A 27465-nucleotide genomic window follows, 5' to 3' on the forward strand; every position below is an offset into this window, starting at 1 on the left:
TGGCTCTTTCTGGGATTTTTATTTCTTTAAAATAATTCATACAAATGGTTACAGTCACAAACATGATTTTAACCAAAATATTGCTAGCCTACCACATCAGCAGGACGGCACCACGCAGGCAAGGGTCTGCCAACCCCTGCCTCCCCAGGACAGACATCGATGGTCCTGAGCACACTGGGCACTGCAAACACTCCTCTGAGCCACTCGCGATGCCGTCTTCATTTGGAACAAAGGGGTTCATGCCAAAATTAGGAAAAACAGCCTTTGTTGTTTTTCTAAATTATTCTAAAAATAAGACAAGCAGGTAGAAAAACAATGCACTGTGTGGCATAAAAAGAAAAACGGGAAGGATTCATTGTCCTGAGAAGTGTGCCGACGGCCACATTCCGGGGCACGTTCCAACGTAGAAAAGGAAAAATAATCTCAAACTGACTTGCTGAATGCTCCCTCAGGTTTTCTTTTTGTTGACAGCTAAGCAAACAAATCCTTTGTAATGTTCTAAAAATTTGTACACAGACAAGAACATTCGTGATAGAATTAGCTACTAACTTCTTTTGCTTAACGAGGAACGCAAAGGACACAGGACAGTGAGCCAGCCCACAGGACGGGACAACTACAATCGACTTGGGAACGTGCTTCCTCTTGCCCCGCCTAGTGCACGCCCGGGCCAGTCTCTGGAGCGCCAAGGCCCATACTGGATGCCACCTCTGCACACTTGGGTCCAAGGGCATGTGACGCCCTCCACCAGGCGCCAAGGCTGGAGAGCTCCTCACAGGCTACAACTGGTCACTCGTATGGTCTCTATCCGCCTCAGGCTTGACAGTCTGGCCAGGAGAAGGAGCGTGGGGTGGGTGGGCCACGGGGGGCAGGCCATGGGACAGGGACATGGCGCTGGGAACAATACCTTCCACAGCAGCTGGGATGCCAGTGGGGGCCACACTCACCACACCTGGAGGGTACCTGCTGGGAGAGGAGGGCAGACATATGAGGGCATCTTTGGAGAACCCCACCTGCTGCACACAGTCTTTTCTTCGTGGAATGTCAGTGACCCCTGAGGTCCAGAAGGTTGGGGGCAGTGAGCACTTGGTCAGTGCTGAGTAGCATATCTGCCTGGCTTCTCACTTATGAGGTCTTCCTCAAGCTCCATCCCCTGGCTCCTTACTACTCTCTGCCCCAACAATAGTTTCGCCCAGCACTCTTGTCTAGAAGGCTCCTAAGGCCAACCCTCTTCATCTCCTTCCAAAAAGCCCCAGGTACGTGGACTATACCATCCAGCTCAACCCTCCACATTTACAGGGGCCTACATGAAGGTGTATCCCCAGCCATATCATGACCCACTGCATTACAAACTGGTCAAGGTCCAGGTTTAAGCCTCCTTGTCCTAGAGACTGTCTTCTGCCCCTGCCTGCTCACCTGTAGGCAGCCCCATTGAGCTCAGGGTGCACCACAGCAGGGTCCATGCTGGCCCAGTGGGTGGCAGCTGTCAGGTGGTCCTTGTTGACACAGTTTTTCAAGCTATCTGGGATCCGGCCTGGGAGGTTGGGAGGTAGACCAGAGAGAGACAGCAATGTGGGTTAAAACTGCCGCCTCTGTAGGGGTCAGGAGGCAGGCACACAGTCACGCTTTTCTCCACAGCCCTGGAATACTCCCCATGAACACCACAGGACCCTGTGCACTTGAGAAGTCAGCTCCCAACCTCAGCCCAGCACACAAGCAGCTGACAGTACTCAGCTAGGCAGGTCTTCATGCATGAAAATGATACATGTGCTGGGCGGTAGTGGCGCATGCCTTCAATCCCAGCACTCGGGAGGCAGAGGCAGGCGGATCTCTGTGAGTTCGAGGCCAGGCTGGACCGACAGCTTCCAAAACAATACAGAAAAACCCTGTCTCGTAAAAACCAAAAAAGAAAAGAAAATGATACATGTGCTACCCAGCTCCACCCAAGGGACCCCAGGAAAGGCACAACCAAGTGTTACCTCTCCTGAACTGGCATAAAACAGACTTGTCAGTCTGAGAGCAAAGCTACCCACCTGTGATGGCTCGCCGGATTTCGCGGGCTGCCTCCTCTCGCATCTCAATGGACGCCTGCTCACTGTACCATGCAGCATGAGGGGTGCAGATGAGGTTGGGTGCATCCTTTAAGGGTCCCTGGCTAAAGCTGAGGACAGCACATACCCAGTCAGAGAGATCTGAGCACCCCTATCTGGGGAGGTGCAGAAGGAATCCAGCCCTGGGATCTGACAGGCCCTGACCTGTTCCCAGGCTATCTGTGAACTACAGCACCTTCAAACCTACCCCAGCTCTTAACAATAAGGGGGGGCATGGTCTTCCAAGTCTTAGGGGGAGGAACCCTGATGGGGTGCTTGCACAGCCCTGCCCAGCAGAACAAACCCTAGGAGTGTGGGCTCTCCGACACAGACTCTACTGCTAGGTCTTCCAGTGGCTCATGACTCAATTGGCTTGTTACCCCAAGATGGGCTTTGTCAACTGCTAGAACCCCAGAAAGTCTGCTCAAACAGGTCTAGAGACACATGCAAAACCAAACTAGCATTGGCCCCGTGGTCACCTGAGGTTGAGGTTGATGACCACAGAACCATCATGGACATCAAGAGACAAACTGAGAAACAAGCCAAGCCCTAAGCCCAGCCTATAACTGTGTCCAAGGCTAGATATATAGAGGCTCTTCCCCCCCCGCCCCCCCGCTGAGAACAAACAGCAAACCCTCCCCTAACCCAGCCCAGCAAAAGGCCAGAACTGAAAGACAATTTCCACTTCACAGTTAGCAGGCTGGTGGGCACAGGGCATCCTGGGGCATAGGGGGCACCTGAAGGGCTCTGATTCATGCACGTCCAGTGCTGCGCCACGGATCCGCCCTTCCTTCAGGGCCTGGGCCAGCGCCTTCTCGTCCACCAAGCCACCACGGGCCGTGTTCACCAGGAAGGCTCCTTGTCTCATCTGAGAAGATAGGATGACTGTGTGAGTGAAGACACTGGAGCTTCTCACTGCGGTGGTACAAGCAAATCTCACTTCCCACCCCCTGGGCCTGGTCTAATACAGATCAGTTCTGGGAGGGACCCTGGGCCAGTGAGACAGGCCCAAGTATCTAACTGCTGCTGCTGTCTTGGCCAGAGGTTCAGTGCCTCCTGGGGGGAAGAGTAGGGAGCCCCTGTAAGGAAGGGGCGACATTGCCCTGAAGGAGAAGAGGAGGTGGAGAGACAGCTGCAGTGCACCTGCTTGACAGTGAAGTCATTGATGAGGTGGTGGTTGTGCTCATTGAGGCCGCAGTGCAGGGTCACGCAGTCACTGTGGAAGAGCAGGTCCTGCAGTGTGCTCACACGCTGCAGCCCCAGGGCCCGCTCGATGCCATCAGATAGGTATGGGTCATAGAAGAGGACGTTGAAGCCAAAAGCTTTTGCCCGAAGTGCCACTGCCTGGCCCACACGACCTGGCAAAGTCAAGATGAAGTGAGACACACATTCTGAGGGCTTGAAGCTGGCCTCACAGCCAGGATTCAAAGGCCTCAAATACAACTGCCTGTCTGCCAATGTTTTGCCAGATCCCTGAGGTCTCAGACACAAACACTTAGTCAAGGCACCACAATCAAGGGGTGGGAGCTAGCTGCCACACTACAGCAGCCTGCCATTATCAGCAATATTGGTCTGCAAAGCCAATACACAGTCAGCATGGTCCCCTTTCCTGACCACTGGGTCACTTACCAGATGTCCTTGGAATCTCAATTCTGGCCACAAATGGCATATATGGGGACCATTCTGGACAGCACTCGCCCAGAGATTCACACACCATTAGAATATACCAACACAGGGTTGAAGAGATGGCTCATTGGTTAGGATTGCCTGCTGCTCTTACAGAAGAACTAATTTCTGTTCTCAATATCCACGTCAGAAAACTCAGAACCACTTTTAACTCCAACTCCAGGAGGATCTGACACCTGCACTCACATGAGCACTGCCCCCCACCCCGCCCCCACACACTAACTAAAATAATAGAAATCAATCTTGAGTGAGAAAAAATAAGAATCTAGCAGCAGAGAGGATACGGCATACAGTTGTATCTGCCACCTTCCTGGCCCAACACCACAGATCTACACCCTGTGCCCTTGGAGGCAGGCCTGGTCCTAGCATGGGGTCACATCCACACATCAACTGCATGTTGGATACAGAGGGAGCACAGACATCACAGGCTGCCCGTAGGAGAATGCTGGGGACATAAGTCTCTCCTGCAGCATCCATCAAGAGAGAAGGTAATACTCATCAGTAAAAGAGCACTGAGGAATCAGGCATACTTGCAGGACACAGGCATAATTTTAGAGAGGGTAGCCAGGACAGCCTCCCCAGTAAGTTCAAGCTTGTGGGAGACATAAAAGTGACAGAGCAAGTGTGAAGCCTCCAGCAGAGCAGCAGGACCACAGGTAGGGCAGGGCCCACCAAAGCTCTAAGACCTTCCCAGCAACTCTGCAGGACAGGGCCCAAAGGTCAGGGAAGGGGAATAGGAGGGCTTCCCAGCCTCCAGAACTGAAGTCTATGGGGAATGCTGAGGCCAGGGGCCTGTCAGTCACAGGCCAGGAGGGAGGACTCTGCAGAATCTAAGAGGAATGAGGGAGTGCAGGACAGCTGCTGCTGACAATGTGGATAGTAGGGACAAGGAGAAATACCTCCCCCGTGTGAGGGGTAGGGACTGCCCTGAACATGGCTCTCAGAGTTGTGTCCTCGGGTCCCAAAGGCCGTCAGCCAGCACCATCCCAGCTGACATCCCTAACAGACAACCATTCTAGATATAAATGTCCTTTACTTTAGTCTCTACCAGTCCTTTCTAGATGAGATCTACATACCACAGAAGTTAAACAGATACAAGAAAACAAGCAGATCCACAGATGGCCCAGATGGGGGGATCAGCTGAAAGGACTTTTGACAGCTGCTGAGAAGATATGTCATAGGCGCATGTGATAAATTTGAGAGGACACTGAACTCCAGCAGAGAAACTATCCTCTACAAAAGACACGGATACACATTCTAAAGCTGCAGCAAACTCATTAGAAGGTCTAACACCAAAGACAGAACAACGGCCAACAGACATGACCCCAACTAAAGCAGCAAGGAGACAGACTTTTAAAAAGCCCTTTAAAGAACAAAAGACAATCAAGTTTGGCAAAGGAGGAGAAAAGATGTGTGATACCAACATTCAGTTAGAGAAAGCTCTATGGCAACATTAACAGGCCAGCTGACAATAAGAGACCACAATAAATGACAGATCTACCCCACTGTGGCTTCTATCCTATACAGCACTGGCCATCACAGCTAATGTCAAAGGGCAAGAACAAAGAATGGAGCACACAGTGTATGACAGGTAACCCAGCAGGGGCGAGAAATGCCCAGAGAACCTGCAAACCAGAATCTGGGGAAACTGCAGGGTAGGTCAATATGCAAAAACCAATTGTGTTTCTAAACACCACAGGAAATTAAAACACACATATTGTTAACGGTAGTTACACCAAACACCCGGCCAGAGGGGTGGTGCCCTAGATTCTGTCACCAGCATAGGGGAAACACAATAACAAGTTTAACAAGCTCTACGCAAATGCTGTGTACTACAGAATGATGGTAAGAGAAATCAAAACATGAAATAATAGGCTCACATATGTCTTGAGGACATATGTGTGATTTTCAGAGACCAGTGTCCTGCAACACAAGGACTAAACAAAACACAAACTGACGAACTGATTCTAAAGTGGAGCTATCAGAAATGAATGACATGGCCAGGTGTGGTGGCTCACGCCTTTAATCCCAGCATTTAGAGGCAGAGGTAGGCAGACATCTGTGAGTTCAAGATCAACATGTACTACACAGCAAGTTCCTGAACAACTAGGGCTGTTACACTGAGAAACACTGTCTCGAAAGCCCACCACCACAAAAAAAAAAGGAAAAGAAATGAATGAGCTTTCAAATTAAATAAATTGTCACAGCAATAGAAAAGTAACTAAGACATCTGCCAGTATACTTTCAGAGAGCAAAGAAACAAAGACGATAAGAAGCCCAGGGCCAAAGCCCCCAAGATTCAGCATCTTGTTACTCCATGGGTCCTGCAACACAAACACCAACCCGCGGCTCTGAAGAAACAAAGCGCTAAGAAAAATGAGGAGGAGGCTGTAGAATGTGAAACTTGTGGCCAAAAGAATGAAGGAAGCCAAAGAAAACACCAGGAACAGTAGTATGAATAATAAAAACGTGGAGACAGATAATGGGGTTCAAGCTGAAGATCAGATAAGCAGCCAGCCACAGCTCTTACCTTTACCTCAGACCAAGGGGGCGATCCTGTGCTTTCCCCACAAAACCTCTGAAGCATGGCTAGCTCAGTCAGTAAAGTACGAGACTCAGGGCTGTGTGCTCAAGCCCCACATTGGGTGCTAATTTGTAACATGAATAATAAAAACCCAGAGATAGATATTGGGGTTCAAGCTGAAGATCAGAGAACCAAAGGGGCCAGGCACTAGAGAGCCACTACCAATGCTCAGATCAAAGGGGCGATCCACTGAACCTCAGATTGCATCTCCAGACTGCACTGCTCTCCAACAAACCTCACAATCCTAGATTGCTCTCTGAGACTGCACTGAGTTCCCTATATACTTTCTAGTGCTGGGATTAAAGGCATGAGCTCTGTTAATCTTTTAGACTGATTCACTCTAATGTAACCCTGGGTGGCCTTTAACTCACAGAGATACACCTGCCTCTGTCTCCTGAGTCCTGGGATTAAAGGTGTGCGCAACCACTGCCCAGCTTCTATAGCTAACTAGGGTGGCTGGCTTTGCATCCTGATCACCAATGGCTTTATTAGATTGTAAACAACATATTACCATAAGGAACAGACTGCCAAGACATGAAGGATGTCCTTGCTGGGAGCTTTATTTCTAAGTCTGAATGAGTCCAGTTAAAACTAAGTCATTAAGATAACAAGCTGGGCAGTGGTGGCGCACGCCTTTAATCCCAGAACTAAGGAGGCAGAGGCAGGTGGATCTCTGTGAGTTCAAGACCAGCCTGGTCTACAAAGCAAATTCCAGGACTGTTATACAAAGAAATCCTGTCTCAAAAAACAAAAAACAAACAAACAAAAATCCTGTATTCACCTTAGCCAGAATCCTGTGGAGGCAGAATTATCTAGCAAATTGCTGCTACTACAACCAATGAGCCCTGTAAATTTATTGTTACTGTGGAAAAACATAAACATGTTTGCCTATGTTTCTGGCATAATACACTCATAGCACCGAGCAAGGTGTATGATTCCAGGTGGCCTGAGTCCTGTAAAATCAAAACTATGAAGTTTCCAGAAGAAAGCAGTATTTGCATAGCACTGGAGCAGGCAGAGACTACTTAGGACACAAAAGGTAACAACTTACAAGTAATAAACTGGATTTCTTTAGAACCAGAATTTGTTCTCACCACAGATACTAAGTGGGTACCATGGTGTCAATATACTTGTCTGATGAGACCCTGAGGCAGAACACAAATGGAATCTTACAGATGCACACCAAGACAAACCAAAGAGAACACAACAGGTACCCTGCTTCACAACCCAGGCACAAGTTCTCTACAGGCCAGGCATTCTGGCTAGAAAGGCACTCAGACACTTCAGCTATTGGAAAGGTGCAGATTAAAACACAAGAGGTAGCATTGATGCTGACATTAGTAAGTGCCAGCAAAGTCCAAACTCCTAGAGCAGTTACCCAGCTAAGAAGTGTCAAAGCCACACACCTGCTTGAAGAATGCCTTGGTGGTCCTGCCTGCTCTGTCAAGTCACTCCACTTCTGGTTAAATCAAAGAAAAACAGTGTCACACGCACAAAGCGACTGTCTACACTTGTTCACAGCAGCTTCATCTGTCCAGTGGCTAAACAGATCAATAGACTCCTGTCCAACATGAAGAGCTCCTGAGCAAGACAGGTATGTGGAGAAGACCTGAAACATTATGTCTGTTGAAGGAGCACAGACCCAGGGCCCCTGCCTTGTGGCTCCATTTCACCAGGACTGATGGACATAGCAAGTTGTGCCAGACAAGAGTACAGAGCACAGATAGGGAGGGCTTGCTGGAAACAGTACAGGGATGTCTCAGACAGAAATACAATCTAGACTCTATGAAAGGAGCAAAGTATGTTTCAGTTATGAGAGGACAAGAAAGAGAGAAGGCAGAAGGCTATGGGTGTAGAGTCCAACAGCCAAGGCACATCCACTACAGAACCAAAACTTACAGCCCACACTGCCTATGTGCCCTCACTGATGACCCAAGAGCTAATCGCCATATTCCACACAGGTTGCAGAAGAGAAGAGCAGGAGATACAGGGACCCTGGACACGTGCCCCTCTCCCTGCCAGAGGGAGGCCACAGTGTGTGGAAGCCAGCCTCAGACCTGCACTGTACTTGGTAGACAGCAATTACATATGAATAGGGGGTCCTCAAGGTAGAGGGTGTGACAACTCAGGAGTCTTGCTGTGTCCCGAGGGGACAAAATTCACCCTCCTTGCTTGTGTAGACTCACACACAAGTATGTTTACATGTATAATCATGTGTGTCATCTACATCATCCACATGGGATACATGGCGCCATCCATGTATCCTGAGCCCTAGGGAGCTTTGGGATGGCTACAGTGGACAGCTTAACACAGCAGAAGAAACAGCAGGCCAGTAAGTAGTGGCAGCCACATGGTACACTGGGCTCAGCCCCCACACTAGTGATGGAAGCAGAGGCAGAATCACTCTACTAAGGAAAGACGAACAGACTGCTGGAGGGCAAGACCTGAGGGTGGGGATGCTCTGACCACCCAGACCTACCACGTGATACCCCTTAGGGCTCACTCCCCCATGCTTATCTTTCTTCTGTCCTTCAACATGTCTTGGCACTAGGACCCTGAGGTAGGAGTGCTGTCTTGTCCTATACACTGGACAGGAGGGGCACACTCAGAGCCATGGAGGGTCAAATAGTCCTGCTATGCATGTCCACCAAGATAGCAACAACCATATCCCAGGCCCACTTCTTCCTGTAACTAAGGTGACCTACACACACTTCCCATCTCTTGCTGTTGGCAGCAGGGCTAAGGCAGAAGTACAATGCAGCCAGGGTCAGCCAAGGGTAGGCTGCCTGGTGACAAGGGAGCCCTCGAAGGTGAACTCTGGCACAATTTACTGTGCCATCTCGATGGCATAACAGATGGGCACCCACAAAAAAGTGAGAGCTGTGAGAACAAGCCAGGGAGCAAAGGAACCAATGACAACCTTAGCAAGGTAGAAACAGGCCCCGAGGCCATGCCCACTCCAGAGCTGTGGGGAATGAGTGTGTATGCAACAATGTTTGTATAGACTGTGCATTTATCTAAGTGTGTCCATGTGTACGTATACTATGTCTGTTTAAACCACATGTGATGCACGTTACCATCAAGGTGTGATGTTCACTTGTACTCTTACATGACCTCCATGGATGGCATCTGTAAAAGACATAGCCTGGTGTCTCTGGCTCTGCCCCCTGCACTACTTATCCTATGTCTTATGCTGGGCTGAGGATAGCAACACAACCAGCAAGTCCACGTATGGAGTGGAAGGGTGGCAGATGGGCACAGGCTATTTGTGCTGAGTCACAGTGGCCAACATACCTAGTCCAATGATGCCCAAGGTCTCTCCACGGATCCTGGCAGCTCCTGAAGCCACCTCTCGGATCTGCTCTACACTCTGGACCCGAGTGCCTTCCCGAAGTGCCTGATGCAGCCAGGTGGTTCGTCGGTACAGGTTCAGGATGTGGCACAGGGTGGAGTCTGCCGTCTCTTCCACAGATGCTGCGGGCACATTGCATACTGCGATGCCTACAAGATATGAGGAGACACATGTACCAGGTCCACAGCTCCTGTCATCCAGTCAGAGGTGCTACCCTCAGGCTGGTGCTTCAGTAGTAAGGTGTCAGAAGAAACGTGCCACAGCCACCTAGGAGACTACATGCCCTTAGGCACACTTAAGCCTGTACCCACAGCCTTGCAGAGACAGATGTGGCAGCTAACAAGCAAACAGGACAGAGGACAGGCAAATGCTGCCTTGATCATTCCCAGCCTGAGTTATCTGAAAAGAAGCCAATGCTGCTAATACCCACTCCTTCCCCATCAGGATCATGGGACACTCAGCCTTCCTGAGCAGTCACGGCCGCACTAGCAGATCAACAGAGCCAAGACTCATCACGAAGCTGCTGACTCCACATCTTCCGGTTCCCTAGAGCTTCCCAGGCAGAGCAGGCCCTGCTCCATGGCTCTGTAACCCCACTGTCCTGGGTGCAAGTCAGATGCCCCACTTTTCCTGAGGGCCCATGCCCAAGCACTAAGCTGACAGTCTGTGCTGCTTTGGGCTGCCAGGGCCCTTGTCCCCAGAGGAGGACCCATCATCCAGCCATGAGCTCATCTTCCACAGTGGCCTTGGCTCCAACTCTATTTCCCATCCCAGCGGGATGCTTCTGTGAAGACAGGAACTTTTTTTGGCAAACTATCCTAAAAATTAAGGAGGACACAAGGAGAAACCAAGACAGGACTCACTTGAAATAAAACAAGGGAACAGGAAGCAGCAGCAGGTAGCCTTGAGACTCACAAACAACAAAACTGTGCCCCCCCCCCACCCTGCCCCGCCAGAAGACGGATGGCAAGACCCACCCTACTCTCCACAGCTGAGTCCTAAAGGAACCAAACTTGGCCCAGTGCAGGGCCATCTCTAGCTGAAAGTGGAGCCTGTGAATTCTGGGGACTATGCATACGGATGGTAGGACCTTGCCCAGGGAGGGGCAGGTCAGCTACCAAGGTTTTAGCCCTGTGGCTTGCCGGGGAGGCATGAACCACAGAACAAGACTGACTTCCCACTGAAGTGCTCGGCTGCCCTGTGGTTCCCAGACAGGTCAGCTCTAGCCTCCCTCTGTAGCCTTAAGGAGCAGGGAAGCAGATGATGTCAATAACACACTCTGTAGAGTGCAGCCTGGCTTGGTTGCGGGCCACTAGCACAGAAAACAGGCTACTCTAGAATGGCAAAGTATGGCCATGCTGTTTTAATATAAATACATGCACAGGAACAGATCTGTGCCCATGTGTGTACAGTCTGAGTACATGTTGCCTCATGTGTATATATGCATGGTTATATACATGCTTTAGCACACATTCCCTTTGCTATCGTCTTAGGAAGAGGGCAAATGGCCTCCCTGACTGGCCCCTTGTCTCAACCCAAACCCTAGGGCCTGGTAGATTGGTGACAACACAGTGAGTGAAGCTGTACCCACATCCTGTGCTGCCCACCACAATCTGCCCTACCCAGAGCCCCAAATCACCTTCCATTCAAGGAGCAGTTCCAGCTCTACTGAATGTCCAATAGAGCCTGAAGGTTAAGTCAGGCATCTTGGTCAATGGAAACAGGGACTTCAGAGCTCCTACCTAGATCCCCAGCTGACTTGATATCAATGTTGTCAAACCCGCTGCCAATTCGGACGATGATTCTGAGGGCTTTGAACTTCTCCAGATCTTCTCTGGTCAGTGTGATGGTGTGGTACATAAGAGCACCCACAGCCTCATTCAGTACCTGCAAGGAGGGAAAACAGGATGCTTACTAAGCTTCCAAGACCCACCAAAGGTATCCAAAAAAGCTGAGCAGCCAGCCTCCAGGAGGGAGGCAGGAGAGGCATAGGGAACCCGAGGGAAGATATTAGAACACAATGCAGGCGCTGAGGAAAGACGTTGAGAAGCTGAAACGAGAACCTCTGAAATGTTGGGGTGAGGGTAAGCTCAGGGCCAGGACTGATGGCTGCCCTTGGCTTCGAGGGGATTAGGGTCACATACACTACTTAGACCTGTGTGGGAAAGTAGGTAACCATTTCACAGTGGAGAGTCATGGGGAGCCCACGTGGGAGAGAGTGAATGGGGAATGGACAGCTGAGGCAGCACAGGGAAAGGGAAGATGGGCCATCACAAGTGCAGGAGGATCTGGACAGCTCCGTAGAACAGGTGAGGCTCAGCCCACGGCAGGTACAGACCAAAACACACATCTCGGGGTAGTACTGGAATAGGGCTGCAGTTAGGGCAGACTTGACACCTGACCTGGGTTCCTCACTATGTTTGAAAAGGGTTGGCTATGGACAGCACAGATCCATGCCCTGGAGGCCTATGATGAATGTCAACATGTGTGTCTGTGGACAGTCGGCTTACTTCTTATCCTTAGCACTTAACCATGTTTTCAATGTACTGTAAATGTTCCAGCAGGTTAGGGTGACATCAAAGCATCTGGACCTTCCACTGCACTGACTGCCACCAGTGCTAACTCTTCCATGAGAAAAGCCAGTGTGTTTATTTTATCGAGTTAATTTCCTAAAAGCAGAGGGTCCTCTGGGGCTCTAGAGCCTGCTGCCCACTGCCTTCCTCATATCACCACTGAGCTTTCCACATCTAAAATACAGCCCACTGTTCATCCACTACTGGTCTTGAATTTGCCTTCCTGGGTGAAATCTGCCCATCCATATTTCTCCATGGATTTTTTTCATGGTGTCCTTTTTTTTGTTTGTACCTAGTATGAAGTCAGCTGGCTGCAGGACAAAAACATACTAGGGGTGTACTTGCTAGGTAGTAGGCGAGCCAGGCAAAGTTCTACAGCCCAGGTCACCAAGAATTGTTCTGCTGGCCAGAGGTCCACACCTGTTGTACCTCTCCTATACTCTCTTTAGTATTTCCAAGGGTGTCTGCTGAAAGTGGGTGCCGCTAGGTCTGTCCCCTTACGATAGGCCTCCAAGAAAACCTTCTGCAAGCAAGCACTCACATGTCCCCATCCACCAACTGTGTGATCACATTAATGCTTTGACCCTAGTATACTTGGTGTCCTCAATACCAGAATGGGAAGGACGTGAGTCCCAGATGTTCATAGCAGGCAGAGCATATGATGAGTGACTAATGCATGTCAGCTACCCTTTGGAAATGGACCACGGGTGTACCCAGTGGCAGCAAGTTCTGAATGGAGCTCACACCCCAAACCACAGTGAGATTTCACTGTCAGAGCAACACTGAGTTCACTGTGCCAACCTCTCTCTGAGAGAACACTGAAGATCCCAACCACAGTAGATGGTCTGGGGTGCACAGGAGCAGCTATCATGTGACACTGAAGCTCTTCCCAGCTCTCCATCATGCCTGACGCTTTTCTGCAGGCAGTCAAGGATAAGCAGAGCAGACACTGGCTGAAGTCTGCACACTATCCAACTTCAGAAACCCCAGGGGACTTTGCAGCTGTTCTTCGCCACAGAGGAAGTGGCGTCCAGGCTTTCTGCTGTGCCAGTGATTACCTGGCCACCTGGTGGTGGATTGTGAGTTTTCAAGGTGCCAGAGGGGCTTGCTGAAGTGGTTTACAAAAGCAGAAGCATCTCTGGTCAGCTTTCTGCAAGAATTGCCTTTTCTTGCTGACTGGGAGGTCTCACATGGGACCCTTGGGCCAGGGCACAAAGGGCAGTGCCCACTTGACCTCACTGAATCTTCCCACTTTTTACTTTCCTCCTTGTCACTGGAGCATGCCCACAGATTCCTTTGCAGAGCTGTGGAAGTCTTCTCTGTGCAGATGTGTAAGAAAAGCACCCTCCTGCTCTTCTAACTGCTGCCATCCCCGCCGGTAACTTAGTTCACCAGCACTTAGTCCACACACCTGAAGGCCACACACATCCCTGGTGCCCCGCTCTGCACCATCAAGACATTAACAACGGGCCTCAGAGTCTCAGCGCACTCTAAAAGGGGAACCTGCTGAGCCATGGCAATGGACTCCTACACACAGTGAAACCTCTCCTGTCAACCTTTGTCCTCGTTCCAGATGTGTCTGTAACTTGAGCCCAAGGCCAGTGCCTTAGCAGCCTGCTGGTGACATGAGACACTTCTGCCCACTTGTTTCTCGCACATCTTAATTGCAAGGGGACTTCCTCTGGCCTGGGATGTTCTGCACCCATGGGTCATGAAGCATCATTCTCCCATTTCCAATGGGGACTTCCTGCTGCCCTAAGTCCTCACTCAGCACATGCTGGGAGCAGTATCTCCCTGGGTAGCGTCAGGGCCCATGTAGCCCTGGGCTGAAGGTCATTTGGCTGAGTACTTGTACAGTATCCAGCCCAGGGGTGCTTTGAGATTCCTGCTACAAGGTGACTTTCCCACACCCAGTGGGCATCTCCTATCCCCTCTCATAGTCCTGCTGGGTCCATGGCAGAAGAGCCAAGGTCTCTGGGAAGTTTCCTTCATCCTGTTCTTCACTGACAGCGTAACATTCTCATCTGCAATGTAGACCGTGACACTCAGCCAGTTGTGAGGACTTCTTGCTCTAAAAGGTGGAAATTCCCGAACAACAAGGATATATACGACAGTTACTTCCTTCCCACATCTAGAGACAGGTGTCCCACATGTTCAGTTACATCTTCATAGTCATGTGGGTACCAGACTCTTGCCTGGCAGCTATACCATTACCAGTATACGGCTTCCCTCTTACGGTACAAGGTACCCACCCAAGGCTTCAGCCATCACATCAGATTTCCAGCTGGCCAGCAGAAAGGAGGAAGGTGATTTCCCTCTTGACATGCACCCAAGGTGCTGTGTGTGCCTGTAGGTCACCCCCTTCCTGAGCCAGGTAGGATCTGTGGCAGGGTACAATCTGCACAGCCATATCACCAAAGGGCAGTGGGTGGTTGCCCAATTTGGGCTACTGTGAATCAAGCTGCCATACCTTCAAGTACAGATGGCCGTGAGAGTGCATGTCATGTCTACAAAGGCCGCTAGAATGCTGAAAGGTTGTATGAGAGTGCAGCGTGCCGCTGACAACTGGCCAAGCCATGCCACGGGCTCACGGCCCTTCACTAACACGGTTTCCCATCGTTTGGGGGAACCTTCCACGGTGTCTCCAGCTTCTGCATCTGTTCATTCCCTCTTGATGTCTCCATTCTATTACCTTGCCCAGTCCTTGCTCCCACCCCCTTCCCATCCCCCACTCTCACCACAAGGCATAAGAGTCAGGACTTCTGATCCCTTCCTCCCTACTACTTGCTATGCCCTAAGGGGTAACTCCCACTTTCACCTTCACTCTCTTACAGCTCTGAGTCTTCTATTGCTCCCCCGTACCTACTACATGACCTCCAAGATAGCACTGTACCCCACAGTCAGACTGGGGTTCCTGCTGGTGAGAAGCTCTCTTCTCCTCGCAGAGCCTTGCCTCCTTATAGCTGAGTAAGTGCCCAAAGACTACAGACACACCCTGAAGCCAGGCTGGAATGACTGTCCCAGATGACTCTGCAGCCACCGGGGAGCAGGGTCGTAGGTCCACTATACGCCAAATCCCATGCCTGGCAGACTTACAAGGCTAGGTAATAGGCTAGGTGAAGGTACGTTCAAATACGGGTTTCACTGCCCTCTGGGTCTGAGGCAACATCTGCAATGGGCCAGCAGGCCTGCCCTTCAAGGTCATGGTGCCACCAAGACCAGAGCCCACACTACTCCCAGAGGAGCAAATCTCCAGGCTACCCAACCAGACTGCCCACAAGAGCAGGTGCCAGGTCGCTCATGGTTGCAATCCCTGACTGGTTCTACCTTGTCAGCTCCTGAAGGTTTTTTAGGTTTGCAGGAAAGAATGTTTTCAAGCTTTCTCGAGTGCAAAGTCTGAATTGGCTATGACACAACCAGAAACCAGATGAGCACACTCCAGGTCACAGAAGAACCCAACAGATCTAAGCAAACATGATTCACAAAAGCTGCTCAGAGCTGCTAACCACCCAACAACAAGCTGCAGGCAGGTCTGGGGGTAAAGACACTGTGACCTGCTATATTCCAGTTAGCATGCAGCATAATCACTGGCAGATGCCCACGGTTCCACTTCTTTTAATAAATGGCTGTGATGTAAGAAACCAAGAAAATACAGAGTAAGTCCATCTTTACCTCCTGACAAGGCCAGCCACAGTGACAGGCCACACAAGACCTGTTGGTATTTAGACCTATATTGTCAGAGGCCAAGGAGCATGACTACTGTGTGTACTGACTGAGACTGCAGCCTGAGGTTGCATGGCCCATCTCTGGAGCCCCCCTGAACCCCATGAAACTTGGCCAACTGATGACACTACCTTCTCATGGATCTCCTGTGTGGACTGTGCATCACAGAAGGCCACTGTGGCCACATCCTTCAGGATAGGCATCTCCACTGTGCAGTCCCGGCCATCCAGCAGCGCCACCAGGGGCCGGGGGTGCAAGGGCCCGTTCATGATGGGAGGTCGGACGCCTGCAAGAAAGGAGCAGACCACTTAATGCCCTCAGCAGCTCTAGTCTGTGATCTGAGGACTGGAGAAATCAGCCCTGAGAACTTGCTGTAATCAGCCTCTGGCTACATGAGGCTTTGTAAAAAAAAAAAAAAAAAAAAAAAAAGCAAATTAAAACTGTGAAGAAGGAAATGGGAGTTTGCGACAGCTCACTGATGACTGAGTGGACTCAGACCATCAATCCCTCAAGGGCGCAGGACCTGAAGTCCTTGGAGACCCTAGTGGGGCTGTGGGACAAGAGTGCAGAGGAGGAAGGAGGCACCTCAGCCCCGGCTTCCTACAGCTGTGAGCTATCTTACCAACACAAAAATGTGCAGACACAAAGGGCATGATTCAGGAAACTGCCTGGTTACTCTTCGCTGCCTAAAAACTACTGTGTAACTGCCCAGAACCCCACAGACAGACCACGGGGATTTTAGCATGTGACCCAACCTGCTATCATTCCTAGTCGTAGATTTCAAAGGCCAAACACTGCAACAGGAAAAAAGGGCTCTCAGAACCCACCTCCCAGACCAAGGTGAGAAGGAACCTTAGGCCTGGAGCCCAACTCTGAAGGGCACTTGCCTAGTGAGTGTGAGGCCTGGGTCTGTTTCCTAGATCCACCAAAGCCTTTATGGGTACGAAATCAGCTTGTTCTCAGCACGATGGCTTCACAAGAACATAGCCAGCACAGTTGTCCCAGGTACTGTCTAGCCATCTTGTGCAGGGCAGCAGACACCTCATGAAGACCAAAGGTAGCTCCACAGCAGCAAGTAACACAAGGCAGAACCTTGTCCAGCCCCAGGGCCTCCAAGAGTATGGACCACGGAGTAGGCACAGTGGGGGGTGGAGCACAAGAAACAAGTCACCACAGTCTCCCACTGAGCAGACCAAAGGTAGCCCTGCAACAGCTGCTGGCTAGCAGCAGCCTGTAGAGTTCAGTCACCTTTCTTGCCTCCAGGTGCAAAGGCTGCCCCAAGCTGCCAATGCCAAGGAAGTGCCTCAGAGAACACATGTCACAGAAAGGCCATGTCCTAGGGACTGTCACTCCCATGTACAGCAGGCATGGTGGACAATCACTGAGGGCTTCCAGGCCTGGAACACAGGTCTCACTGACCACCCAGAGATAATGCAGCTGCCTGCTAGACAACACTAAGCACAAGGACTCCTGCTGTGGAACAGAGGTGTTGCTACACACAGCGCTTCCCCAGTGTCAATGTGCCTGTGAGAAGACACAGCTATACCCCCATGCCTTCATAAACAGGAAAAGTAAAGCTGTCAAGACTTAATGGACCCAGACTTCAAGGTGCGGTCTGCAAGGTCACAGGCTTGGCATTTGCATACTCCCTTCCTTGACCCCTATGGATCACATCCCTAGGCACCCCTGTCACCAGACAGCAGAGGTGGAGAAACAACAACAATCCACTTGTCCTCCAACTTGAACTTGCAAAGTGGCTTTTCTCACATAAAAGTATTACTTTTTATAGCAGGTAGTGGAGTTACTGCTATTTTAAAAGAGTTGATAAACATCTACTTTCCCCATTCCCTGGCTTGAAACCATATTCTATAAGAATGTGGTGAGCAATGCCCATGTCCACAAATCCTCTAAGGCTAAAAAGCAAGTCCTCAGAGCACAGCCTGAACCTATTGCCTAGGAAGTGGCCTATTCCTCATTGAGGACTTGCCCAGCCTGATGGAAACCCCACTCTCTCGCCCCATAAACAACTCCTCAGGGAGGACCTACGGATGTGGGTGTGGCTAGACTGGGGTCTGAGCCTGTATCTTCGTCTAAAAGATGGGTATGGCACCCAAAGATTCATGTGGGAGGACAAAAGTCCAAGTCCTCTAAAGGTCGGTGGCTTGGCCACCTCTTCATTCACAGAGCTGCTCCAGTGCTAGGGTCTTCCCAAGCAAACCCATCCAGGAGACAGACAGATCTACTAACTGGACCCATGCTATGCAGGAGCACTAGCCCAGGGCTGAGCTTACTTAGCAACTTTTCCCAGGCGGAAGACAAGAAACAAGGATCTCAGGTCTGCATTGGGGCATGCACAGCCTCAGAACCGACCCTCAAGCTCCTTCAGGTAAGACCTGGCCTCAGTACCCACCTCCATACTCTCGGGACACTTTTTCTGACAGAAACCAACCTCTAGCGCAGTAGCTGGATGACCACTGGCCAAGACAGCCTGCAAACACCAAGCACATTCCTCAGGCAACCAGTCCTTGGCCATAGGTCAGCCTGCCTAGCTGGTAGCAGTGCAGCCCACGTCCCTCCTGCAGCTCCCTCACAGGGATGACTTCACTTGGCAACCCCTACCAACCTGACATTGCTTAATTGGGGCGGGGTTTCCACGACCATGAATTCGCCTGTCCAAAGCTTTTTGTCTTCAGAATCCCCAGGCCGAACCACGTTCTGTCACGGAGCCTCATCCCACGTCTTATTGTCTCCAACCAAAGCTCTCAGGCTTCTGCTCCACAGCAGCCACTGAAGCCTGCGTCGGGTTCAAAGTCTTACTAAAAATCAAACACAAGAGACAAGTTAAAATGCCATCAAAGGCCAGCTAAAGCTCAGACTCCAGGAAGCTCCATGAGAGAGAAGCTGTGTGCTACCACCTTAGCCCTGTCGGACAGCAAGACACTCGCTCACTCTGAGTCCGTGATTCCAGGTTGGGGCAAGCCCCAAGTCATCTGTGTAGACCTAGGAACAACTCTGTAGTTGGCTATCCCACCAGACTTCTGGTTCAGTCCAGACTCCAATGTTCTCAAAATGGGAGGCAAAGGCAGCCAGCATTGGGTACAGGGCTGTGAAACTGCAGAAAGGGGCCTACCAACTTCCCTGGGACTCTCCTTTATATCTGCATTGCCTGACATCTAAGGCCGTCCCAACCAGGCCCCAACATGGATCTTCTAACAAAACTATCAGGAAACCTCGCCAGGTGCTGGCTCTCCAGTTTTCTTTCTGCCCCACTTCCTTCCCAGTCCCTTCTCCCAGCGTCCCTGCACAGCTAATGGTCACTTGGTTCACCTGAACGTGCTGCCTGGCTGAGCTGAAAATGGAGGCCATGACACCCAAACACATTTTGGCAGGGCCTATACCCCAGAAACTCAGGTTATTACAGATGAGCACAAAAACCCAGCCTCTGAAGTGTGTCCCTGAGCAGCCAAAGCCCTGGTCCCAGCTCCTAACATGTGGATCCCATACAGGGACCAACCCTTCAGTTTGGCTGAACATCAGGCTGGCTAGGATAGTCTGGACATGACACCCTTCAACACAACCAAGAGACAAGATCACTTGTCAGCACAGGCTCTGGAGCTCATCCAGAAAGGCCACATGTGGCCAACAATCCAAGGCAGGTCGGGGGCTTAGGACCCAGCACCCAGTGTATTTGGGGACAGCTCCTTCCAGAAGGCTCACAAACTTTTTCACAAGCTCTCTCTGTGAGTTCCCAGTGCTGGCTTCCAGGATAGTCCCAGCAGCGAGAAACACCACAGACAATGAAGAACCTGTCAGAAAAGCAGCAACAATGCCCTTGAGTCACAGTCCTGCCCGTGCCAGGCACCTGCCACAGGCCCAACTCTCCCCTTAGTAGGTGCCAGGATAGACTTTCCCAGCAGAGGGCGCTAAGGCGCCACTGCAGAAAAGACCTGAAGTCAGGAAGCTGGAAGCTCTGACAGATTTGAGGCAAGGGGTGTTTGTGCCCTGCAGGAGCCACCCACGGGCCACCATCATCTCCAATAGCAAAAGCAGCAGTTATCTGGGCCATGGGGGCTCAGGGACCCTGTCTCAAACAACCAACCAAAAAATTCCTCCTGGGAATGGCCAGCACTTCTCAACTAGAACCAGACCCCTCCGACCCTTCGGGCCCCCGCCATCCTCTTTAAAAGTACTCTGGGGCCGGGCGTTGGTGGCGTACGCCTTTAATCCCAGCACTCGGGAGGCAGAGGCAGGCGGATCTCTGTGAGTTCGAGACCAGCCTGGACTACCAAGCGAGTTCCAGGACAGCCTCCAAAGCCACAGAGAAACCCTGTCTCGAAAAAACCAAAAAAAAAAAAAAAAAAAAAAAATACTCTGGGAGGGGACTCTGCAGCAACAGAGGGGTCTCCTCTCACCTCTAGGTCCAGATCACGCTGGGGTACAAAGCCAGCTCGACTCTCAAACAGCCCTCTCTGGTGACAGAGCTGTCTTCGGGCTAGTCCCTACCCAGGTCTGGAGGCCAGAGGACAGAACCTGCCACTCAGTCAGCTACAGGCAAGGCTGGAAGAGCCGCTGCCGGCAAGGAAGGAGTGGAAGGTAAGGGCGACATGGAGTAGGGTAGGCAAACACCACTGCAAGGGCCTCAGGACAGGCACTGCCCAAGGCACGGCCGGACAATGGGACAACACGGAGGGAAGTGTCCATGACAAGGAAGAGTGTGACTTAGAGCACACACCGGGAAGGCACAGAACAGAAACCATGACAAAGGGCATGCATATGCCACCAAGACTCATTTTCAGTAATGCTGGCCAACTTTGTGTGTCTGTCTGCCAGTGTGTTACAACACACATCTCAGGCCTTGACACCTGAGAACACCTGTCCATTTCAAAGCCAGCTGGAACACTATCGTCACTGGAAGAGCACAGACTGTGCGCGATAGTCCAGCTTATTAGGGCCCCCGCCCCCTCCCCGCCCTTCTTAGTAGGACGTCTTTCCAATGCTGTAGGGAAGTTTGGTCTTGTAGAGGACACAGAGGTCATGCGACTTAAGAAAGCTCCAGTGAAGACTTGTCTCCAGACAAAGCAGCCCTGTGTGTATCTCCACTGGAGACAATGGCAGGAAGAGCACCATAGCCACTCAGAACTAAAAAAATGGACAGCGATGCCTAGGGAGGGGTACAAATCTGGGTCTCCACTATCTATGCCTCCCCACGAGCTATAAAACCCACACCCCTGGTCCATACGACATCATCCCAAGCCTGCTAGATTTTTCCTTGAGCCACCCAGGCCAATTCAGCCCTGTTCCCCAAAGTCTTCAAGCTCCTACACTGCCTATATAACACAGGTCTTCAAGCTCCTACACTGCCTATATAACACAGGTCTGACACTGACCGGAGGACACACAAAGACCTTGCTGACATCAGGCAAGGTTGACAAAAGGGTATACTAAAAGTCCTAACATTATAGGAAATGAGCATGACTTCTAAAGCTAGCCCCCCACAGTACGCAGCCTGGGCTCTGGGAAAGATGGCACATGTTTATGACCATGAGGAAAGGGTGCTGCAGCTGGAGCATGAATGCTGGAAGACTCAGGGAGCTGAGCATGTCTACCCTGCAGAACTCAGTCACCATGAGAGTGACTGCGAGGATACAGAATGGTGCTGGCAGACTTGTAGTGACACGGCTGAACTACAAAACCAACTCAACACAAACTGCTACTTCTCGTACAGCAGCCTGCATCCCAGGGCTCAGAGGCACCATGCAGGCCACCCTGCCCAGCACCATGCAGGCCAAGGCCTTTCCTGCCACTAGCAGGATGAAAGCTAATATAAGCCATGCAATAAGACCTCAGGACATTTCTGCTTCACACATCTTGCCAAGGAGCCACAGGACCACCAGGTAACATGGCGGGGTTCTACTCCAAGAGGGTCCTCAGCAGTACCTAGGTCTGAGGATGAATGGTCACAGAAGCCTCTTGCCAGTTACAGTGCGGGGCACGCCCACTCTAGTTCAAGAGGCAGGCAGGAAACAGTAAGCTGTTGGAAGGCTGGGACACAAGGACCTGATCCTACCTGAAACCCTGAGGGGAACACTGGACCTCTCTGAGCCTGATGCCCATCTGGAGAGGCTAAGCACACTGCTGGGCCAGGTGACAGAAGAAAGGGAAGAGGCCAGAGTAAGAGCTGTATCACTGAGGTCCCACCAAGAATCTACAGGCTCCAGTGCACATTATGTACAACTAGCATGACATGGTGGCCTCAAACATCCTGGAAACAGGGCCATGCCTGACCAAGCTCCAGAGCGGAGAAAGGGCAGCCTCAAACCACAGCTGCCAGCCCAAATAGTAACAAGACAAGGAAGCACACACAGTTCCGGAGAACAGTATCACCCCACATTACCCACAAAGCTGTCCCTGGACTTGGCACATCCCACAGCTATTCACCCCATGTTGTGGAGGAAACACAGAGAGATCACACATGAGCCCAGGATCATATTCATGCCCATGGCCACCGTTCTTCCAAAGATGTTGGCTCCACTCTATAGCAGTGGGCCTGATGTTCTGCCAGCTACACTGGGGTGGGCATCTTGTATACTCCTGTTTATAATGGACACATGCTCTCTGCTGCTGGAAAATTTTGGTGTCATCTTGCTGACACCCTGGCTCACAGGGTTCACCTTCCTGAATACTGGACAACTCCTTCCCTTCTCCTTCCTAGAAAGCTTATTTGTCCTAACCAATCACAAACTCATCAGGACAAGGGTCATGGCCCCAGGAAAGGTTTGACAGGCAAGGACAAGATGAAGGTTGTCCTCCTTATTTCTGGAAGGCGATGAGCTGGGCCTGCCCTCCCCACCCCACTGAAAATTCTAGCCTAAAACCCTGATGGCTTGGATGCAGAGCAGCTACACACACACACACACACACACACACACACACACACACACACACACACACACTGCCTTCAGGGAGTTACAGCTCTGAAATGGTGCAGTCTTGGGGGAGGGGTACCTACCACCAGCCCAGGATGGAGGGCAGGCCTGGAGGCCCATACCCTGCCACACCCTGAAGCAGGCCTGCGAAACGGCCTTGTGTGATAAGAGGTGCAGTAGGCCATCACAGGGCGCCTCCCTCTTTCCCTCCTGCCCACAGTTCCGTATTTCCTGCTGGCAGCACACACTGCAAGGATTCTTCCTCTGCCGTCTTTCGGGCTATGAGGGAGAAGGCAGTGAGTGTCCTTGTGAGGGCAGAGATGGGTTCAGGCAAGCCCTTTTATTACTAACGTAAAAGAGAGGGGGGGAGGGATACATGGGGTGCTTGGACGGTGGGCAAAAGCTCCTCTGGGCTCTGCAACCTCAGGGCTGCCCCGCCCCAAGGTGGGGTCCGTCTCACTGCGCGTGCGCCAGGCTACGCAGCCAGCAACGCCGCCAAGCAAAGACTGCCCTCCACCAGCAGGACCCCCGTGGTTTAAGGACTTTAACAAATGGATACAAAACTTAAATGGTCCAAGGCCAGGGGCCAAGCTGAGCATCACTAAGTCGCCTGGAGGCGTGATGGGCGTGTATGCCACCCATGCTCCCTCAGTGCCACCTCTAGAGAACTGCCCGCTCCCGGATCCGCCAACCCGAGGCTCAGGCGGGATTTGCAGGCTCGTCACTCCGGGAACACCTAGGTCCCACCCGGATGTCCAGGAGAAGGAGCCTCGCGGGGCCATACGCCAGGAAGACAGGCCCAGCTCGGTCACAGCCCGGGTCGAAGCGCCACAGGCCCTTTGTCACCTGCACAGGTCGCGAACCGGCAGGGGGAAATAGGGACGCGCACTCATGTGCAGCAGTTCGCGCATGCGCCCTCCCTGTGGCCACACCGCCCCCTCCCTCGGCGCGCTCACCGAGCGCGCACGCGCACTCGCACACAAAGCCAGCGCCGCGCGCGCCCGGCCGCCCCGCCCCCGCCCCCCCCCCCGCCCTCAGCCGGAAATGCGCGCGCGCGGCCTTACCGAGCGGCAGGCCCTTGTTGAGCAAGTGCGAGCTGCCCATTGAAAGGCGCGGGTGGCCGCGGGCCCCGATGAGTCCGGCGTTCTCCGCCGCCGCGAGGCCTACGCCTGGGGCGGCTTCGGCGCAGTCTGCTGCTCCGCCCGGCCGCCTGCGCCCGGCCGCCGCCGTGCCGAGCCGCCACCGCGCCGCCAGCCGCGCTCCGACCGACGAGCGGGCGGGGACACGCGGCGCGCGCGCGCGGGCGGGGCCTCGGTTGGTCTGCTGTTTGCCGGCAAGGCGGCACGCTGGACGTACGCGGGCGGCTCAGGGGCCGCGCTGCCCGCCGGCCCGGCGCTCGGCCCCCACCACTCGCGCCCCTCCCAGGCTGGATTCCCCTTCCCGGACACGCCCCCAGCTGTTCCCGCCCCGGGCCTCCCCTCCCCTGCGCGTACCCGGGACTGCGCCCCTGCCACTCCTTGGCGCGGTGACCCGGGCCGGAGCCCGCGTGGTGGAGCAGCCCATCCGCGTGGGGCGCTACCGGGCTGGTCGCCGCGGCCTCAAGCAGACAGCGAGAGGGGCGCACCCCGGCCTGAGCACGGCCGGAGCTGGGGCCGCGGACCCAGGACCCAGGAGCTGGACAGCGCCCTAGTCGGGGAAGGTGATCTGAGTGGGAGGCTGGCTGTTTCTGGGACTGTCAGGCAGGCGTGGCAAGTGATACTACTTAGCGGTTCAAAAAAAAAAAAAAATCAGGAAAACAGCCCAAACTGGAGGGTGCTGAAGGCCATTTTGTTACCTACAAGTTGTGAAAAATCAAACCTTTGAGAAAGGTGGGCAGATCGAGTGACTGATGACAAGGGTCTGGGCATCTGTTTACAGAACAAATGCTTTGAAAATACCTTCCGAGTCGATCCCTTAGCAGACATGGATGGAGAAAAGGATCTAACAGGTGGAGTTTCAAACCTGCTACGGTACTTCCTAAACAGACTAAGGGCTGGGGTGAGACCCGCAGACATACACCTCTCCTTAGCCCTCACCCCCATCGCGGACTGCCTCTCCTGCTCCGCTCCAGTTTTCTCAGGCAGCAGGTAACTCCCTAGAGATCGTCCAAAGGGCTCCTCCCAGTTTTCCATCCCAGCATAGCAACTCCATGGCTGCGAGACGCCTCCCATTTAAGCCTACCCAATGCTCGTTTTTCTTGCACAGTGCGACCAGGGCCACCACATCGAGAGGTTGCATCACGGCCCTTAGGGCCTCCCATTGCGCTAGAGGAAACCCAGGCTTCTTGTTACCATCACATTGATTTGGACCCTTATGCCTGCTGTAGGACTTCTCTTCATGCTGGGCTATTCCTGCTCCAGAGATAGCCCCTTGCCGGCAGGGGTGGACTCCTGGGTATTTGGAGTGGAGAGCTGCTGGGTAGAGGTGTGGAAATGGACAGGGGTTCTGAACACACCCATCCTAAGAGAGACCTCACTCTGATTGCCCAGAGTCGCCTGCACCACCTGCTTCTGAGAGAAGATCTGGTGTCTGTTGGGCCTCACGGTGCACTCCACTCTGCCCGGCACTGCTAATATGGCTCTTCCTTCAGCTTAATGAAATCACTTCTGTCTGCTGAGGCTAGTGGACACTCTATACCCAACCAAAGAGACCTGCGAGGAGACAGACCATGGGTGGGGACAGAGGCTCTTGTAACTCTGTCGTCTCCATTTGGAATCAGGCTGAGACACACCAAGGATCCAGTAAACAAGATTATAAAGAAAGAAATCTAGGCCTTGAACTTTGAATGGCAGGACTTGCAGAAGGCCACATGTACAACAAACTTCACACAGGATCAAGCCCAGTGTAGGGCTCCTGGGAAGCAGGTATTCTCAGCTCAGAAATATTTTCCTCTCTCAGATCTATTTTATTTTGAAATGTAGCTGGAACCAACCCCTTCTCCCCAACTTCTGGGCATATTTTAGGATTAGGCAGTGCTGATTCTTTCATAAGTTGCCTTGGTCGTGGTGTCTCTCCACAGCAATAGAACAGTGCCCAAGACGAGTAATAAGAGTGAGCACAGATCAGCACCTGCTCAGCCTCACTCTCCCTCTGCAGGCCTTGTCAGCGCTGTGCCGTGGCTCCTCTTTGTACCAGTTACTTTTCTTGTCCCGGGGACAGAAAACCTGAAAGAAAAGCTTAAAGGTGAGGGTTTGTTTTAGCTCACAGTTCAAGAGAGTGGTCCATCAGGACAGTGAGTGGTGGGTCAGCCCCTGATGGAGGGAGCATACGGCAGAGGCCCTCACATCTTTGTAGATCAGGAATCAGAGAGCAGATACCACCTCCAATTCTGCCCATACCCCGATGGGCACACACATACACACAGCCTACTTCTGCTAACTAGTCCACAAGCCTCAGGTTCCACAACCCCACAAAACACTGTCTAAACATATGAGAGACACTTCAAACTGACAACCGCTTCCCCTCTGCTGACAGCCTTCCCTTGTCCCTGGTGCTGGCCTCTCTAGCTGGGGTCAGGGCCACCACAGAGCTCTTATCTGCTATCCAGTGCAGTGACCAGAGTCAAGATATTTACACTCATGATGGATGAATAATTTTCTGTGCATATGACCCTGTGTTTCTCAAAGCTCCCTGACACATCCTACCTGCTGAATTTCGTTCTTTGACAGTTCCCATTCTTGAGGCAGCAACCAGGATCCTCTCAGAGCTCCAGAGCTACCTGCATCAGACTGGAAGGGAGAGAAATGCTTCCAGGAGAGTGGTTTAATGTGGCCAGAAACTACAAGACTGGGCCTGTGTAAATGTTACTGTACACAGCTGACCTTCACTGAGTGTGGCAGCCCAGAGCTCCACTGGAGGGCTCCAGTGGCTATACAGTGGAAACCTGGAAGGGACCCACACCACAAGACTGCAAAATGTGAGACTCACAGCAGATCTGCACCACAGGGGCCACAGGCGCCCATGGACCCTGGAGCTGAGGCCTCACTTTCCCACCCAGATTCTCCATGCTCTGTGAAAAGCCATGTACCCTTAGTGCCACAGCTAATGTATCTTCTGGCCTCAAGATTTCCCATATCCACTGCTACAGTTTGTTAACATGTAATAAAAAAATTTAAAACATTGCTACAAAATATTCATAAGACAACATGGTTCATCTTGATTGACAGCTTGATTAAATTAAGACAAGGAGGTTAGTTCTGCACACCTTGGGCTTGTCTGTGAAGATATTTCCAGGAGGACTAAGGAGGAAGATTCACCCAGAATGTGGGTGGAGCCATCGCCATAAGCTGGAGCCCCATGGACAGGAACAAAAGGAGCTCACACTCAGATGTTCTGCTTCCCTGAGCCTTCCTTGCCACAATGGGCCAAGATCCCGGAAACCCTGAGCAAAATAACCAATTGGGTTGTTTATGGCACACATTCTGTCACACTCACACAAAGTGATTAAATGAGGTAGAAATAAGAATTTATGTAATAAAATTATGTTGTAAAATAA

The 27465-nt window shown here is 52.0% G+C and overlaps 2 protein-coding genes across 6 annotated transcripts; one reads left to right on the forward strand and one right to left on the reverse strand.

Annotated features, from left to right (window-relative positions):
• On the reverse strand, positions 1–24174 carry Ctbp1 (C-terminal binding protein 1). 4 transcript variants are annotated; one of them, XM_040746884.1, is made up of 10 exons: positions 23996–24137; positions 18629–18821; positions 16137–16291; positions 11452–11596; positions 9652–9858; positions 3231–3445; positions 2825–2955; positions 2031–2158; positions 1414–1531; positions 1–963 (listed from the first exon to the last, which is right to left on the reverse strand). In XM_040746884.1, the coding sequence occupies exons 2-10, from the start codon at positions 18633–18635 to the stop codon at positions 777–779; spliced, it is 1293 nt and encodes a 430-aa protein (XP_040602818.1). In that variant the 5' UTR covers positions 18636–18821; positions 23996–24137; the 3' UTR covers positions 1–776. The 4 variants fall into 4 exon arrangements, with proteins under 4 accessions (XP_040602818.1, XP_040602817.1, XP_040602816.1 ...); XM_040746883.1 differs by lacking the exon at positions 18629–18821 and having other exon boundaries at positions 1–960; positions 23996–24174; XM_040746882.1 differs by lacking the exon at positions 18629–18821 and having other exon boundaries at positions 23996–24174.
• On the forward strand, positions 24064–27465 carry LOC110340680 (transmembrane protease serine 13-like). Of its 2 annotated transcripts, none has more exons than XM_040746886.1 (2): positions 24064–26153; positions 26639–27465. In XM_040746886.1, the coding sequence occupies exon 1, from the start codon at positions 24064–24066 to the stop codon at positions 24619–24621; it is 558 nt and encodes a 185-aa protein (XP_040602820.1). In that variant the 3' UTR covers positions 24622–26153; positions 26639–27465. The 2 variants fall into 2 exon arrangements, with proteins under 2 accessions (XP_040602820.1, XP_040602821.1); XM_040746887.1 differs by having other exon boundaries at positions 24064–25834.

This window comes from Mesocricetus auratus, unplaced genomic scaffold, assembly GCF_017639785.1.
Source record: "Mesocricetus auratus isolate SY011 unplaced genomic scaffold, BCM_Maur_2.0 Super-Scaffold_100006, whole genome shotgun sequence".
In the NCBI taxonomy this organism is placed as follows: Eukaryota; Metazoa; Chordata; class Mammalia; order Rodentia; family Cricetidae; genus Mesocricetus; species Mesocricetus auratus.